Source organism: Protomyctophum bolini (assembly GCF_963924005.1).
Source record: "Protomyctophum bolini genome assembly, chromosome: 5".
Lineage (NCBI taxonomy): Eukaryota > Metazoa > Chordata > Actinopteri > Myctophiformes > Myctophidae > Protomyctophum > Protomyctophum bolini.
Window position 1 is genome coordinate 21,575,754 of NC_137866.1, and position 16,105 is coordinate 21,591,858.

Sequence of the window (16,105 nt, forward strand, 5' to 3'; positions counted from 1 at the left end):
TGTGCCAAATTAGAATACTGCCCATTATTCAAAAACAATAATTTTATTGTTTTAGGAACACTTTTGTCAACTCCGTCAGATACACGTCAACTCCGTCAGACACAAAATCTGACGGAGTTGACGTCTGACGGAGTTGACAAAATCAACTATCTGACACATTGGAAAGAAGCAACACAAAAGCAGAGTAAACTAGAATGCTATCTGGCCCTAAACAGAGAATACACAGTGGCAGAATACCTGAGCACCGTGACCGACCCAAAACAAAGAAAAATCTTAACTAGGTACAGACTCAGTGAGCACAGTCTCGCGATCGAGAAAGGCCGTCATAGGCAGACCTGTATCCCGAGAGAAGACAGACTATGCACCCACTGCACACTAAACGAAGTGGAAACCGAGCTACACTTCCTAACCATCTGTCCATTGTACCAAGACATCAGAGACACATACTTCCCACAGATTACAACCACACACGGAGATTTTGAAAACATGACCAATGACAAAAAACTCCCATATCTGCTGGGCGAAGTACAACAATGTGCAAACACAGCAGCAAGATTTGTGAGTTGCTGTGATAGGAGAAGGATATCAAATGGAACACAACCACCCTAAAGACTAATCATTGTGTATATTCCTGCACTATACCTGCATCGAGTTATCTTGGTAGGCTACACAGAAGTTTATCTATTGAAGATTCTGACCTTCAAAGTACATAATTTTTGTTTTGATTGTATTGCTGTATTGTTGTATTGTTCTTTCTGCTTTGGCAATGTAAACGTATGTTTTCTCATGCCAATAAAGCCCTTTGAATTGAATTGAATTGAATGGGAATCTTTAGAATAATATCTCATCTGACCAGTTGGGGGCTTTCTCCTTCTCGGCTACACATGGGTTAACACATGATTACAGTCATGAAACCCCGAGCATTTGGAGAATTCACGTGGTCAGATTCGGTCAGATTATTTATGTGTAAAGTAAAGACAGATCATCAGCTGTCTACTACAGGTTCAGAAACTGCGACTCAAGCGAGCGCACCATCGATCTGCTGTAGCCTACCGTAGAAAGATCAAGAAGTCAGGATATTCATTGACCATGCACTCGCTGATTATAGCGCTATTTATTAGCATGGTAAGTCAATTCTGAAGTCATCAATATACTTGTACATTTAGCAAAAAATACACTCTTGCTTTAAGACACTCTTGCTTTTTAACTAAACACAAACAATCGTTAAAAAGTTGAAGCATTAAACAATTTGCGTTGTCATTGATTTTGTAGTTTAGTATATTAACTAACAACATGCACCGGAAAACAACGTTTTGGGTTCATACTATTTAGAAAATACACGAGTAGGAGTAGTAGCGTATTATTATAGCTAATAGGATACGTCGTACCGTCTGCATTTTTGTTTATAAGGTATCAAGATTAGCTTCACATGATGATGCCTATACTTTCACTTTCGATTTCAAATTCTGCGTTGGATATGTATATGTCCTGTGTATGACCTCCTGTCGGTAACAGGCCCTGTATGTTCATTCCGTTTATAAAGTAGCCTATAGTGTATTATTAATTGGAGAAAGCCGAACATAAGCCTACCGGTACCTACATCCTTATTACATTTGAAACAATAACAGCTCCTAATGTTGGGGACTTTCCGCCACGCCCATCTTTGCTGCTGGCCGGTCTTGTAGTAGGGGTTCTGCGGTTTGTTGAATGCGATTCCTAAACTTCTGTCTATATGTATCTGTCTGTACGTGTATGACATCATTTTTCAACAGGTGCTGCCTGTTGCTGCAGTGCCCTTGTGTGATCCACTTACTCAATATGATAATGATTCGGGCCAGTGCTGCAAAATGTGTGGTCCAGGTAGGTTAATATTATATAATAACAGACTGTGTAAGGCTTGAACATTCAATTAATGAAACATTTGATTTGGTGTGACAATTAGAAAAACAAATAGAATTATAGGAACAGACTTGTGGGGGGAAAAGTCCCCCCTTTGTTTCTGCTGTCTCACAATCTGTCTTGACTCTTGAGAGATACATTTGATTATTATATCCTCCTGGGCCCCTGCTGTCACATCAAGGCGAGTTAGAAGTGTCTAAAAACAAGACTGCACTGGTGGCAGAAGTATTATTGAGTAGTGGAGTAGCCTATCAAAACAACACTAGGCTACTGATGGGAAAATATATTTCTGGAGGACAGCTGAGCTACTTGACAGTTGACACACACGTTAAGTTACAAAATATGAGTGTCTAAAGCAGCTAAACTGATAAAAAAAAAACACAGTGGTAAGTCGTATGTATGAACAATGAACATGAACGAACTAAAAAACATCGCATGGATGCACCTGGGAGTATCCTCAGTGATGTATCCAGTGACGTCTGTGGGGGCCGGGGGGCCAGGCCCCCCCATGAGGATTTTCGCGGAATTCCTCTTTTAAGAGCCAATAATTATTCCTCTAAAAGTGTCAGCAGTAACCAGCAGCCAACCACCTGTGATGACTCTGAAGACAGTCAAGACACTGTCCTACACCGCCCTCCCCTGGCTAAACCATGTCCTGTCGACATGTTTCAGCAGAGGGCCTAAAATGCATAGATACAATAGAGACACACACACACAAACACACCAAGTCAGGTTGATTATGTCCATATTTCTGTTAACAGGGACAAGGATGGACTCCGTCTCCAGTAGTTGTCAGGACCCCCTGTGTAAGCCATGCAAGGATGATGAGTACCAGACGGGCTACACCACAAAGAAGATCTGTGACCTTCATGATTACTGCGATAACAGTGAGACTTCTGCAACGACTTCTAAAATATATCCAAATATGAGCAGACCTCCATGATTGCGAAAGTAAAGCCTGTATTTGTTCTTGCAGATAAAAACAAGGAGTCTGCCGGTCAGAGCAAGACAAGTAAAGGCATTTGCAGGTGTAAGACAGGATACCACTGTGCCAGTGACGACTGCATAACATGTGAACCGCATACTATTTGTAACCCGGGACATAGGATTACATTCAGAGGTATAAAATAAATATGCAATACATATCATTAGTGTTGGGTGGAAACCTTGCATGTCCATAAATGTTACTTTTCACAGATTTTCTATTTATTTATTTAGTTATGATTTATTTAGTGAATGATTTAAATTACATTTTGTCATGTGTGGAAATCTAGGCAACCACAGCCACGACACAGTGTGCCAAAAATGCCCCCCAGATACATTCTCCAATGGGACTTTGGAGAAGTGCGAGAAGTGAGTGTACAATACAATGAATATATATGAGACTAGCATGTACATATATGGTGTATGTGTATTGTGTATATGACTACGGATTTGATCTGGTTCACTAATGTACTGGACAGTACATTCCCTCTATAATTAAACAAATACTTAATTGGCCGGGGTTGTCATTTTTAGCCAATCTACAAGCTCAATGTGCAGCATATTGCAAGCTTCAGTACAAGTACAAGTACATAAAAGTTGGCAGCAAAGTAAACAATGTATAGGTAATAATAATTGTAAAGGAAAAAAGAAACAAGAAAAATCTAATCTAATCTAACTAATAATTTTAGTAATTGTGTCCTCAACAGAATCGTCTGCACTTGTGATTGGTTGGAAGGTGTGCCATTCTGTGCTGTGAATAACTAAGCATTGCATATATAACGGGTGTCCCCTGTGGCAACCCGTTATACTGTATATATGTGGCAGATAGAATGGGGGAGAGAGACAAGGGACAGAGAGAGGGGGGAGCCGAGAGAGAGGTCCCTACCTCTGTCTCTGCTCCCCTCTCTCCCCCCCTTCTGGGGGTATGGACTAGTAAAATAAATTATAATAACGACTGAATGATGATGACCCACACGGAACTGATTCTGCCTATGTGGCGGATTCTGCCAATGCTTTTCAATGGGAAGTTAAGTTTGTTGCCATTGGAAAGCGTTGGCAGAATCAAAGTTTAGTGTGACTGCGCCCGTAGTCTAGCCTGGCTCCAGTCCTGAATTCACTAGCCACGCCCATTAACAAAATATGTTCTGGCGATTAAGTGAAACGAAATGAAAAATCAGAGTGTCAGGCTACCCGTAGTCCCGTTTAGCATTTGCAAAATGGAAAAAAAAGCACAATTGTCTGATCAAATGAACAAAATGTATCACATGGGAAAAATATGAATAATGTATTCTGCTTGAATAACACATACTGTAATTCTTTGATACTTTTATAGTTGTGGGCCAGGACGCCGAGCTAAAACACAAGGGTCACCCTCATCTGACACAATCTGTGGTAAGTGCTGTCAAGTTCGCTTCAGACTGTCAAGTTATCATGTTTTTACCACATTCAGGGTTGCGGTTAGATGTGGCTTGTCTTCTTATGCAAAGTGAAAGTAGTGTGGGTGATGATGAGGAAGTACAGTACGAATCTTTGGCGGAACTGGTTCCAGTGAAACTAACAGCTCTCACGCCTTACATTACAGTGGTATATCTGACCACAGAGTTTGTCTGTCACACACTATACTGTAAGTAAGTAATCTAAGTAAAAGTACACATGGGCCTTCACCTCGGAGACCACATTATCACATGAAAAAGGCCACACGCTACGCTACCTTGGAGCACGGGACTAAGTGTAAATCAGACTTTAAATTAACACTCAGGACTTTGCTGGATATTTTATATACTCTGGGCAAAGTTGGAAACAGAAATACACAGACATAAGTGGACATTATACCTTATTATTTTGTGAATATTTATCTCTTTTTCTGTCCTTCAGAGAAGGACCCAACAGAGCAACAACGTGTCAAATCATGGATCATTCCTACAATCTGCATTCTGGTCCTCTTGATTGTGATTGGGATAATAATCTATACATCAAGTGGTACATTTGAAATATTCTGCATTTACAGCATATGAATAAGTAATAGTATGTGTATAATGGATTGAATGGTCTAAAAATATGTTTTTATTGTGTCCCTTTTGTGTGTCTTGTATGCAGCGAAAGCAAAGGTCAAGGTAAATATTTATCTTGTCTTCACCTTGATTATGAGATTGTGCTGTGTATGGCCTCATTCACACGTATCAAACACTAATTAAGAAAATGTTTGGTCATTTTTTTGTTTTTTTTAGGCTACCACAATGCTTTTCCAATGGGACTCACTCAAAATGTTTGGTCAAACCATGTTACTCCCATTGGAAAAGCATTGTGGTGGCCCAAAAAAACAACCAAACATTTGCTTGATTGGTGTTTGGTACGTGTGAACACGGCAACAATTGAATTACCAATAGTAGTTAATAGTATTTTACTCTCCAGGCCTGTGTGGCGTCATGTTGGCACGGAGCAGAGGCAGAGCCTGAAGACAAACCAACAGTTGATCAACATCTTGTGCTGGTGTCTGAGGAGCGAGAGCCACAGCAGGAAGACACCAACACGCAGCCGGAGGAAAACGCTGAGGATCAGCATAACGAGCAACTGAGCCAACCTCTGGTTTCTGTGACTGAGAACGGACACATGCTTGTACAGGAGAACGGTAAAAGTGAACTCCTCTCACGGCAAGAATCACAAGCACAAGAATCGATTATTCCATTTTAAGAATGAATTGCCTCAATTTGTTTTGCATTTTTAAATTATTATTATTGTATTGTTATGGCATGGACGAAAAACACTTGCCTAACACTGCAGAGGCCTATAGGTTCGATTCCCAACACAGCTTAATTGGCCAGGCACTCAAAGCGGTGTACTTGTTGATGCACTGGGTTTTCATGTCATCATGTGAACAGAAGTGGTTGGTGGTGTTAATATGTTTCAGAGGTGGCACATGGGTGTCACTACACACTCCACATACCAACAGATAGGTTGACAGTGATTTTCAGGGGGGGAAATGACACTAAATAATATAATAGGGAATACATTTTAAACCTACAGTATGAAGACAACCTGTTATGCTTAATTTTGGTTTTGATATAATGATACTAGTATTTTAAAGCATAAAGTAAAAATGTGGAAATTTGTCATCATTATGGATATCATAATTATCATACAGTGAACTGTGAGTTTATAATCCTATATTTGTGTGGCCCTGTTGTTGTAAGATTATACAGTAGAAATGTGTTTATCCAAAACCCTGCCTAGGTCATTCAGGAAATCTTTGGACGGTTGTGTATAAAATATCTCGTTATGAAATATATTATGGAAAAAGGAGGAAATCCATGTAAACTGATCAGCACTTTTCCAATATACCTGCTTTGTGTTTATTTATTAAAATTGTATTATTATCTGTACATAAATAATGTTCAACTTATACTTCTTCAAACACTACTTCTTAACCACTACTACTTTGAATGACAAAGGGAAAAATAGACAATCTTCAAGCTCACAGCCTACAATGTGTACAAATGTCAGAAATAGTCCTGTCATCCAATTTAAACCAGGAGCCACCGTGCATTTTGTGTATGCTTTTTAGCTCAATAGTAGCCTACAGTATGACATTGTGGTTGACTGCTCTAAACTGTTTTCTTCTGAGGCAGAATACCCCAGGCTCCAACTGGGCCTTTTTTTTTACCCATGGGACTGGGAGACACCAAATTAAATCACATAAAAATGTTTTTTAACCACAATGAAATATAAACTTCTGCTGTCATCTTTTTAAATGTCCATAAAATGTCAATATTTCATTCAAGTTGCATACATTTTTAAATGATAACAACGCAATGACAATAACTTGTAGCCAGGCCTGCCTACAGTAGCCTGGCTAATAAACCAGACTAATATCAAACAAGTTAACACTGTCGCGCCGGCAGGCAATGTTTTTTGGCCAACGGCTGATTCGGTCTGGCTTATTAGCCAGGCTATGCCTACAGACTAGCCCCGCAAGCAGAACCCGAATGTAGTAAAGTTTCTGATACTTTGTTTAGCCCATCAAATTTCATAAAAGCTTTATGTAGGGTTCCGAGAGGGGCTACCTACAGACTAGAGTAGGCTACAGACCATACAGACAAACAAAACAAGTGACATACCGTGTGCGCCTTCTGCATATAGCATCTTTAGGACTAGGAGTAGTTGCGTTCTTTTCTTTTTTTAACTTATTTAACATTTTGTAGACACTGACATGAAGAGCTCCTCTGTTCTGAGTTTGACATGTCCAAAGCCAACAGGTGGTTAGGTGATTAGGGTTACATGAACCCTGCCCATGAAACACCAGCATGCAGAGAACTGTAGATGGCACTATCTCACCATGCATTCACACAAATAGAGTTTGTCACCCAAAACACACAAAAAACATTCACAATATTCGTATTTTCAGAAAGAATAAATAAATAAAAATGTAGCAACTCCTTTTTTCCACAAGTGGGAGCTAGAGCGTCATTGAATAATCGTCAGCGATTCTTTGCAACTTCTTTGTAAATAATGTAGGCCTACATTTTATCAGAATGATCTACCACAGTATCACTTTCTTTTTTCATTCATTCATTTTCATTCATCATTCTTTATGACCATAATATTTGACTTTATCAGTATCAGTATTAGCCTATCTAGGCTATAAACATAAGCTAGGCTTATAAATTGAGTTGGCTCACACAAAAATAAGAATTTTGTGTCTTTCTCACCAATTCTGATCTCACCAGATTTAGGCAAATTAATTTGGAATTAATGCAGGTTCCAATTCATTGTTTTGTATTTTGGCAGTGGGGCCAGTGAGGCTACATTTGGTGCCTTTGGTGACCTTTCATGATTTTAATGAAAGGTCAAAGTTCTATTCTGATAGTAATCATTGTGGGCCTGATCACTATCAGTATAGAGCTGACCTTTAGGCTATTGCTATAGCTATTTGTTCAGTCCCAGGGGTCTCCCTGACTCCCTGTCACCCAGGTCTTTAATTAAACAAAATATATTATCAGTACTAGTGACAATCTATCAGTCAATCAGGAGAGAGAGTAACTATCTACCAATTTATCATGTATTGTGCTTCCAAAGTTCCAATTTAACTCGTTTGCTATCCTGATTGGATAAAATTGTTATCCCGACCTGAAAACGTTTTGTTTTATTTTTACGAACTGGAGAGTGAAAACCCAATGATCAGATAAGAGCTGTAGCATGCTTCCTTTTATTTGGATCCGTCAGTATCAATGCAAATGTTTTACGATTACCTGTGGTTCACTTGTTGGTGCTCTGCTCCTAGATTCGTGTTAGACCACAACACAGTGACACACACACACACACACACACACACACACACACACACACACACACACACACACACACACTTGAGGAGCACTACTAAATAATCCATCCTTAATTATCCAAACGTTATCATCCAATTGTAGGCTAGAGGGGAAAAAAGCTTGATGAAGACCCAATTAGACGTAAACTTTATATCCGCCTGCACAGCCCACATGAGAATGTTTGGCTGACTTAAGAACCCATGCAAGCATATCAAAACATAGCCCTGCATCCCACACTTGAAATAACAACGAATAAGTAAATAAACTCTGCATTTGTCAATGCCAGACCTTAATCAGAGACACCGAGTTTCTCACATAGCCTAATTTAATTGGATTTATTGTTTGGGGGAAATAGGCTAGGCCTACTATACTTTATTTTAAATTGGCCTGTTGTGGGTTAATATACATGCATTGTTCAAAAATGCGTTATATATTTTAGGGCCAGGCTTTAGATTCCCCTGCATTCATATGCATGAAGTAGCAAGGGATATAAGAAACAAAGCCAATACTCTATATGTGTCCCAAATTGTATATGCGGCTCAGCATGAATGAGTTCTATAATTAAGGTAACTTCCAAATAAAGTAGGCTAATACAAATCAAAATAAGATACAATAAAACCAAACACAATTCTGTCATATCATTTCATTTGTTGTGTTTTATTTAAGCAAAAATAGTTCTTAATAATAAAACGGACAATATAATTTACAGTGTGGCAATTGAAAAAATACATCTACATTTATGAACAGGCTGCAACATATACATTTTGTCTTTGGTCTCAAAATACTCAGGTCAGCAAAGGTAAAGAATGGTTCCAATGCCAGCTATTTGAAACGTTAAAGTGCAAAAGACGCTAAATAATGTCAGAATGATCTACAGAAGTTCGTGCATGTTATAACATGTAGGGATATATAGTCCGTTCCTTGAAGCCCAGTCGGCCCATAGTCTACTAACTTCTGTGCTGGTTGGGTGATAATAGTTTTCTACGGGTTTTTTCACAATCTCAGACGTGGCAGTTTCCGCCAGGGACCATATTTTGGGTTTTTGGGAAGCTGTGTCGTCTTTCATTTTCAAGTCAGATGGACTGTGCTCCAGGCCATCCTTTTCTGTTTTTATCGCAAGTACAAGGTCGCTGTCACTGGCCTCACATTGTTGTTGTTGTTGTTGTTGTTGAGGTATCTCCAAACGTGCATCCATCTTTGAACAGACCACTGAATCTCCGACATCGTCCCTGTCGACTCCATCGAGACTTTGCGGGTCGATTTCATCCTCGTCGTCCAAACGACTTTTCTGCAGTGAGCCTTCATCCTCTTCATCGCTCTCTTGTGCATCGTCCTCCTCGTCCGATTTCCCTTTGGATGCCCAGCTAACCCTGTTCTCCTTCTTAAGTCGTCGCCGTGCGTTAGCAAACCAAGTGGACACTTGCGTGAGACTCATTTTTGTAATGATGGCGAGCATGATCTTCTCGCCCTTCGTGGGATACGGGTTCTTCAGGTGCTCGTTCAGCCAGGCCTTCAGTGCACTGGTGCTCTCTCGGGTTGCCACCTTGGCGACCCTGCTGGGGTCCTCGGTGGCCCCCGGCCTGTACGGCGGGTAGAATGGGGCCCCTCGGGCCAGGAGCGCGTGGTGGTAAGGAGAGGCAGCCTTCAAATCAAACGTTTGGTTCTGGAAATGAAAGAATAACCCGTTAAAACCTTGCCGTCAAAACATTTACGCATTTGTGCGTAATTACGCACACAGCATTAGTTACACGAAATGTGCGATTACAATTATTAGGCTATATCTATAGCTATAGATTTTATTCTCACGCAACTATAATATTGTTTTGTGAGTTGTTATAGAATAGGTCCCACGTCGTCACACAGTGCAGTATACATTCCAGTTGAACTCACCATGTGTGCCATGTGCCTGTGGTGTGGATAGGGGATGAAGTTGTATCCCTGTAGTCCTGAGTAAGCCATTGGGACCAGGTGATGCTGCGGATGCTGCGGCTGCACGCCGGTCGGACATCCCAAAAGCTGGTATCCTGCGGTCGCCATGCTGATGTTTCTCTCCAAGAGAAAGTTGCCAAATCCAGATGGTGGTGATGCGGGCATGTTTATACGTCCCAAGCTAGTCGAGTAGTGCGATGTGATCTGCAGTTCGACGCGTTCGAGTCCTTTATATACACGCCCTCCAGTCAGTCAGCGTGTGAGAGGGGGCGGGCGCCCGTCACCACACTTTGACTGACAGCTCCGTTCAAAAGACCCACATAAGCTTTCACTGCAACAAATCCCATCAAAGCAGCTCTCCGCTGTTCCTTTTAGCGTGTTCGCTAAAGAGGCTCGACGTGTGATAGTTATCGAAACACATCCAGGCCGTGCAAATGTTGAAACTTCATTTGAAATTAACAGTTTCTCTCTAATATTAAAGGTGTGTTGCCTGCTATAAAACGTTTTACTCTCAATCTTCATCATGTCATAAACATGTCACAAACAAACACGTACCCTGTCATGTTGTTAGATCATTTTATAAAATATTAAAAAATAAAACGAAAACGAACAGCCCTCACTCAAAAGTTAATTTTAAACTAAATGTGACATGTGCACTTCATCACGTCTAGACTATAGCAGTGTGGCAGACGTGAGGTAGAATGTTGTCTGTGAGTGAGTCACGCAGGTAGCTGTTGCGTCTGACACCTATATGATAGCCTATCTGTAAGTTTGTCCGTAAATCGAATTAATTATCAGAATTACCACTAATTATGCTAATACAGGACAGGAGGAAACCGTTTTCTCTGGCTCCTCAGACTTGGAAGTAGGTTGTTTGAGATAGGCCGACGACTTTAATCTCATCAATCTTTTTGAGCCTATCTGTGAGTGAGTTGTAAAACAATCTGTGGCTGGTCGTCGAATTAGATTAGTAGCCTATAGGCCTATAGGCTAGCCTACGCCTTTCCAAATTCAGACACATAAAATAAAATAAGACCGCCTCACGTTTTATTTAATTATTTTACCACGTCATTGCAATAACAGTCATCACCCTATAATGTAGTGGACTATTTGCATGCACGCAAAGAACTGGTGCCTTCAGGGCCTAAAGGCACCAGTTATTTGCATGCGTAAAGTTTAGGCCAACGCACATACCAGTGTTTTCCTCTTTTCTGGTCATTTATTCACAGAGCAACAACAAACTCCTTTACATATCGTTGTTTTGGCAAAAACATACACTTTCAATGGCCCTCATTAAACGCGTTTAGGTGAAACAGGTGTTGACTAATGTATATGTTAATTGTGAGATAACAGATGCTAATGTTCCGGGGGATTGTTAAAGATAGGAGGGGATTACCGCTCTCATTCCACTGTCCTTCGTATACGCTTCAAAAGAACTGCAGGTTATTCTAATGAGCATGCTATAGCTTATAACAGCACTTATTTAGCATATTGTTGTAGGCTATGTCATTGTAGTTGTTCTATATTCCACTTAACTGTAGTTAACCAACTCTTTCCCTAGATATTTGATTAATTCCTTTATACTAGCCTACTAGGCCTATAGATAATCCCCACGCACGCGCGTGCGCACACACACACACACACACACACACACACACACACACACACACACACACACACACACACACACACACACACTTATATCATTATGATAAATCAAAGCAATGGTCAGAATTTCATTCTTTTTTCAATCGCAATGCACATCATGTTCAACACCTTCACTACATGGTACAGTTGAACTATAATGAAACTATAAAACTGAAATAAAAACAGAATTAAAAATTTGAATACTATATTGAGTGTTTGCACATGCTCCCTTGAATTGAACTGAATTGTGGAATGTTTGCATTTTGTTCACAGACCCAATACACATGATCCTTTCCTTTGTGTATGTGTTTATCTTAATAAATCGGATGTGCATGGGAATTATTACATGTTTGCCTATACATGCATATCATTTTCCAATATTTTAATTTCAGCATTTTGTATTGTCTCTGGACAATATAACTAAACAATTAGAGTCTGAAGGATGTGTGTTTAAGTGAACCCCTTTCTCCTTTTTCTTGCAAATATAAAAATGTCTTTGTCTTTTTCTATTGCAAATTGAACCCTGAGGGAATACAATCGCGTCCATGATCCTTCTGTGCTGTAGCAAGGCCAGAAAACTAAATTAAGGTGTCAGATTCATGATGTAGAACAAAAAAATTGTCGAAAACGGGTAAAGGGGCTTAAAAAACAACTAAGAGAGACATGGGGGAGAGAGACAGCACAGTCAAATCCCCACTGTTGATTTATCCATTATACTGTAGGTCAATTTGGTTAGGCTACATTTCATTCAGAGATAAATTAACAATGACGAATTTATATTTTGAGAGAGAGAGAGAGAGAGAGAGAGAGAGAGAGAGAGAGAGAGAGAGAGAGAGAGAGAGAGAGAGAACGCAGTGCATGGCGTAGATACAAAGGTAGTCAGGGAGGTATTTGGGTGGGGTTCGAAGGGCCTCCAGCTAATTTTGTCCTCCAGCTACAATGGGATGACCAGAGTGCAAAGAGTATAGAAGGCTTATAGCATCAGTGGGCTACATCTCAACACAAACAGCCCAGAGCAGAGGCCTTTGTTCCACTTGTAGAATCTAATTTCTTTCCTTTCCTCTCTTGCTAACTCTGCTACAATGCAGGTATTGGTCTTGCTCTGACAGGTCGAGTCTGTGCTGTTTGCCATCAGGATGTCAGTCGTTTACAGAGTGGAAAAGTGGCCAAATGGAAGACAATTGTCCAAGATAGCGCAGCGAGATAACACGGGGAGGATGAAATTATCTCTGTCTCGGAAGAAGTCGAGCGCCTTCCTCATCTGTGTGGAAACCATCTGTTTACAAATGGCACACCACATCTTTGGTTCTGACTCGACTAGACTGTCTGTTCAGAGTGGTTTATTGGATGAGATGCAGAACGACAGCACAAGGCCTAATATGCAGCTTCGGGACAATGGGCTGAGGTGTGACTTGTGGTTACAGGCCATCACCTGCCTGGGAGCTGACAAAAGGTACTAAGCATGTCATTAGAATAGCTCATAGGTAGGTGTGAACAAGACGACAAAAGCCTGCAGGAGTGAATCCAAAGTGTCTTCAACACCCACTGCTTGTTAGTTATTTTTCCTCCCCCAGATACTAATGTATAGACGAGGGGAAAGTTGACACAGAGAGAGAGCCATAAAAATGTGTTGGTGAATGCTGCTTTGACATTGAATGTGGAATCCATGTCAAGGCAATTAACATTATATACATCAGTCAATCCGCATCGGTTTGTGAAAAGCTTGTTCAAAATGTAAAATATAGTATCAATAAATGGAACATTATGTATTTCTTTCAATACATTTTTCCTGTTTTTTGAAGTTATGAGTATGAATTTGAATGCGGTTTTGATCATGTTATCCAGGATACTTGCATACTTCATATATAGCTCATGCAAGTGTATATAGGTAATGTTTTGCAGACTTCTTAAATGCCCATTACAGATTTAAAAGAATATCAACACAAGGTAATCAATCAACTGTCCTATGACTTTACATATCATTACAGAGAGAAGCTATGGGAGAGCATGAAGTCGACTGACAACAAATATGACGGCCTGCCCCCAAGAGGACTCCATTCTCCTCTGTAATGGGATTTTCCTGCAGGACAACAACACAAATGGATAGATGTAGGCATAGTGTGAATGCTATCAAGCGATCCCACCTCTCTACTATCTACGAATCCACTCGGCCCGACCCCCTTCAACTCTTTTGTCCTTTGTCATTACTCTTATCAGTACCACTCTATCATTCTTTCTTACGGAGTGGTGGCGCTGCAACCGATTGCAAATTTAAGCATGTCTTTGTTTAGGGGCCCGGGCGATTGTTCCGCCTCCCGCTCCCTCCTGGGTATGCTCTGATTGACGGCCCTCCGCTGGGTGAGTGACAGGAGGCGTTCGTTAGGTGGGCAACGATGACAGGAGGACCCACTCCACCCCAGTGGTACCCGGTGGTGGCCCCAGAACCCACAGGACCCTCCATCCCCAGCTATAGACCCCATAGCTCGTTTTGCCTGAGCTCGGGTCGGAACCAGCTCACCCCCAGGCCCGCATGCACAAACCTGGAGTCCACAGCTAGGGTTCCCACTGCACATACATCATTATTGATGAGATTGATTAGATAGAGGGTGACAGTGCAGGCCATTTGCAATTAACCACTTTCAACATGGTGTCCCTATATTTTGGGCAGTCAAAAATAGAGAAGATATGTCTGCACTCAATTATTAATGTTAATATTATATTTATATTGTTTTAATGACGATAACTGTGGGGGGAGGGATGGGGTGAGGGAGAAAATGAAAAAGAAATGGTATGTATGTTCAAACTGTACTAAACTGTTGAAACCTATTACCAATAAACATATATATATATAAAAAAAGTTCAAAACACATCGCAATGAGACATGTTGTGAGCTTGTAGATCGGTTATTTTAGCTATATGTGAAGTATAATGGTTAAGTGATGTAATGCCTTTATTTACAATCAAGTCATTACATCCTTCTGCCTATACAATACATCTGTTTAAGCACACAATAACCACATCATTAGCTTTTAGTGGTAGGTAGGTCATAATTCTATTTACATCAATGCAGAAACTGTTTAATTGGGGCAGACCAAACTGCTCTTTGGCACATTTATTGCCTTCAACGTTTATCCTCACAGAGAGCAGCTAATGAGGTTATTGGGCATCTGTGACGTGACATCTACATTTCGGCCTATTTTGTGAAACAATAGATACAAGGAAGCCAGGGACATTGGGTTCTGTGTTTTGCAACTCAAAATAACAATACCAAGCGGCCACCGGTGGGAGGCTGCATGTGCTCTCATGGAAATGAGCAACCAAACCAACAATGTAACTCCTAATCTCTTCAGAGAGGGGAATCAGTTACACAGCAGTATGCACCCCTCCATGCTTTTCATTAGAGTCACCACCCCCCTGACACACACACACACACACACACACACACACACACACACACACGCACACACACGCACACGCACACACACAACTAATGTGTAGCCACAGGCTCTCCTCATACATGCAGAAACATGGTACGCCCCACACACAATTCAATTCACTCTCACACACACACACACACACACACACACACACACACACACACGCACACATGCGCGTGCATGCTTGCACACGCGCACACACGTGCGCTCGAACACACACACACACACACACACACACACACACACACACACACACAACATAAGGGTTGGAATAAGTGGAGCAGGGGGTGGTATGAGGTTGTGAGGAGGGGTTGGAACAAGGCCTCAAAGCATGGGATTAGAGTTAATGTGCCCTCCCTGGGTTATAATCTCTTCAGAGGGGGACTTTGTTTGAGGGGCTTGAGGGCAGTAAGATAAGTATCTATTACAGAAACTCCCCTCTTATCCCACCGTAACACCCCCCCCCCCCCCCCTTCAAATATGAAGCACAAAAACACTTGCCTCTGTTCCCCCCTCTGTGTCTTCTGATATCTAAGAGCCAAAAGCAAGTGCTGCCCTATTCAGCTAATCAGGAATTAAGGGTCTAAAGGCCGTATTGAGAGTTAGCAGGGCCCATATTTACTCCATCTGTGTAGCCCACAAAGTCAGGTGGTGGATGCATGATCAAAGGCAGCTTAACAACCAGGGAGATATATTGCTCTGAGAAAGAAAGGGAAGAACCTGGAAAGTAGATCTAATATTGTTTAGTTATCCCAGGGTGAAATTAAAATCTAGTCTATAATAAAATAATCTTAACTTCATGACACACATCTGGAGTTGTTTGGAAACACAAATAATATGTGCTGTGTGTCATGATAACGTCAGTAGCAAAAGCAGATTATAATCAAG

General features: G+C 41.0%; 2 protein-coding genes across 3 annotated transcripts; one reads left to right on the plus strand and one right to left on the minus strand.

Annotated features, from left to right (window-relative positions):
- The first annotated feature begins 854 nt into the window (after positions 1-854).
- Positions 855-6,558, plus strand: cd40 (CD40 molecule, TNF receptor superfamily member 5). 2 transcript variants are annotated; one of them, XM_080763796.1, is made up of 9 exons: positions 855-1,125; positions 1,773-1,860; positions 2,661-2,786; positions 2,876-3,019; positions 3,174-3,252; positions 4,217-4,275; positions 4,759-4,863; positions 4,981-4,997; positions 5,296-6,558. In XM_080763796.1, exons 1-9 carry the CDS (start codon positions 1,090-1,092, stop codon positions 5,572-5,574), a joined length of 933 nt encoding a protein of 310 aa, XP_080619922.1. In that variant the 5' UTR covers positions 855-1,089; the 3' UTR covers positions 5,575-6,558. The 2 variants fall into 2 exon arrangements, with proteins under 2 accessions (XP_080619922.1, XP_080619923.1); XM_080763797.1 differs by having other exon boundaries at positions 4,764-4,863; positions 5,296-5,492.
- Positions 6,559-8,869: 2,311 nt separating this feature from the next.
- Positions 8,870-10,209, minus strand: irx7 (iroquois homeobox 7). Its single transcript, XM_080763335.1, has 2 exons — positions 10,095-10,209; positions 8,870-9,867 (listed from the first exon to the last, which is right to left on the minus strand). The coding sequence occupies exons 1-2, from the start codon at positions 10,161-10,163 to the stop codon at positions 9,076-9,078; spliced, it is 861 nt and encodes a 286-aa protein (XP_080619461.1). The 5' UTR covers positions 10,164-10,209; the 3' UTR covers positions 8,870-9,075.
- Between the last annotated feature and the right edge of the window lie 5,896 nt (positions 10,210-16,105).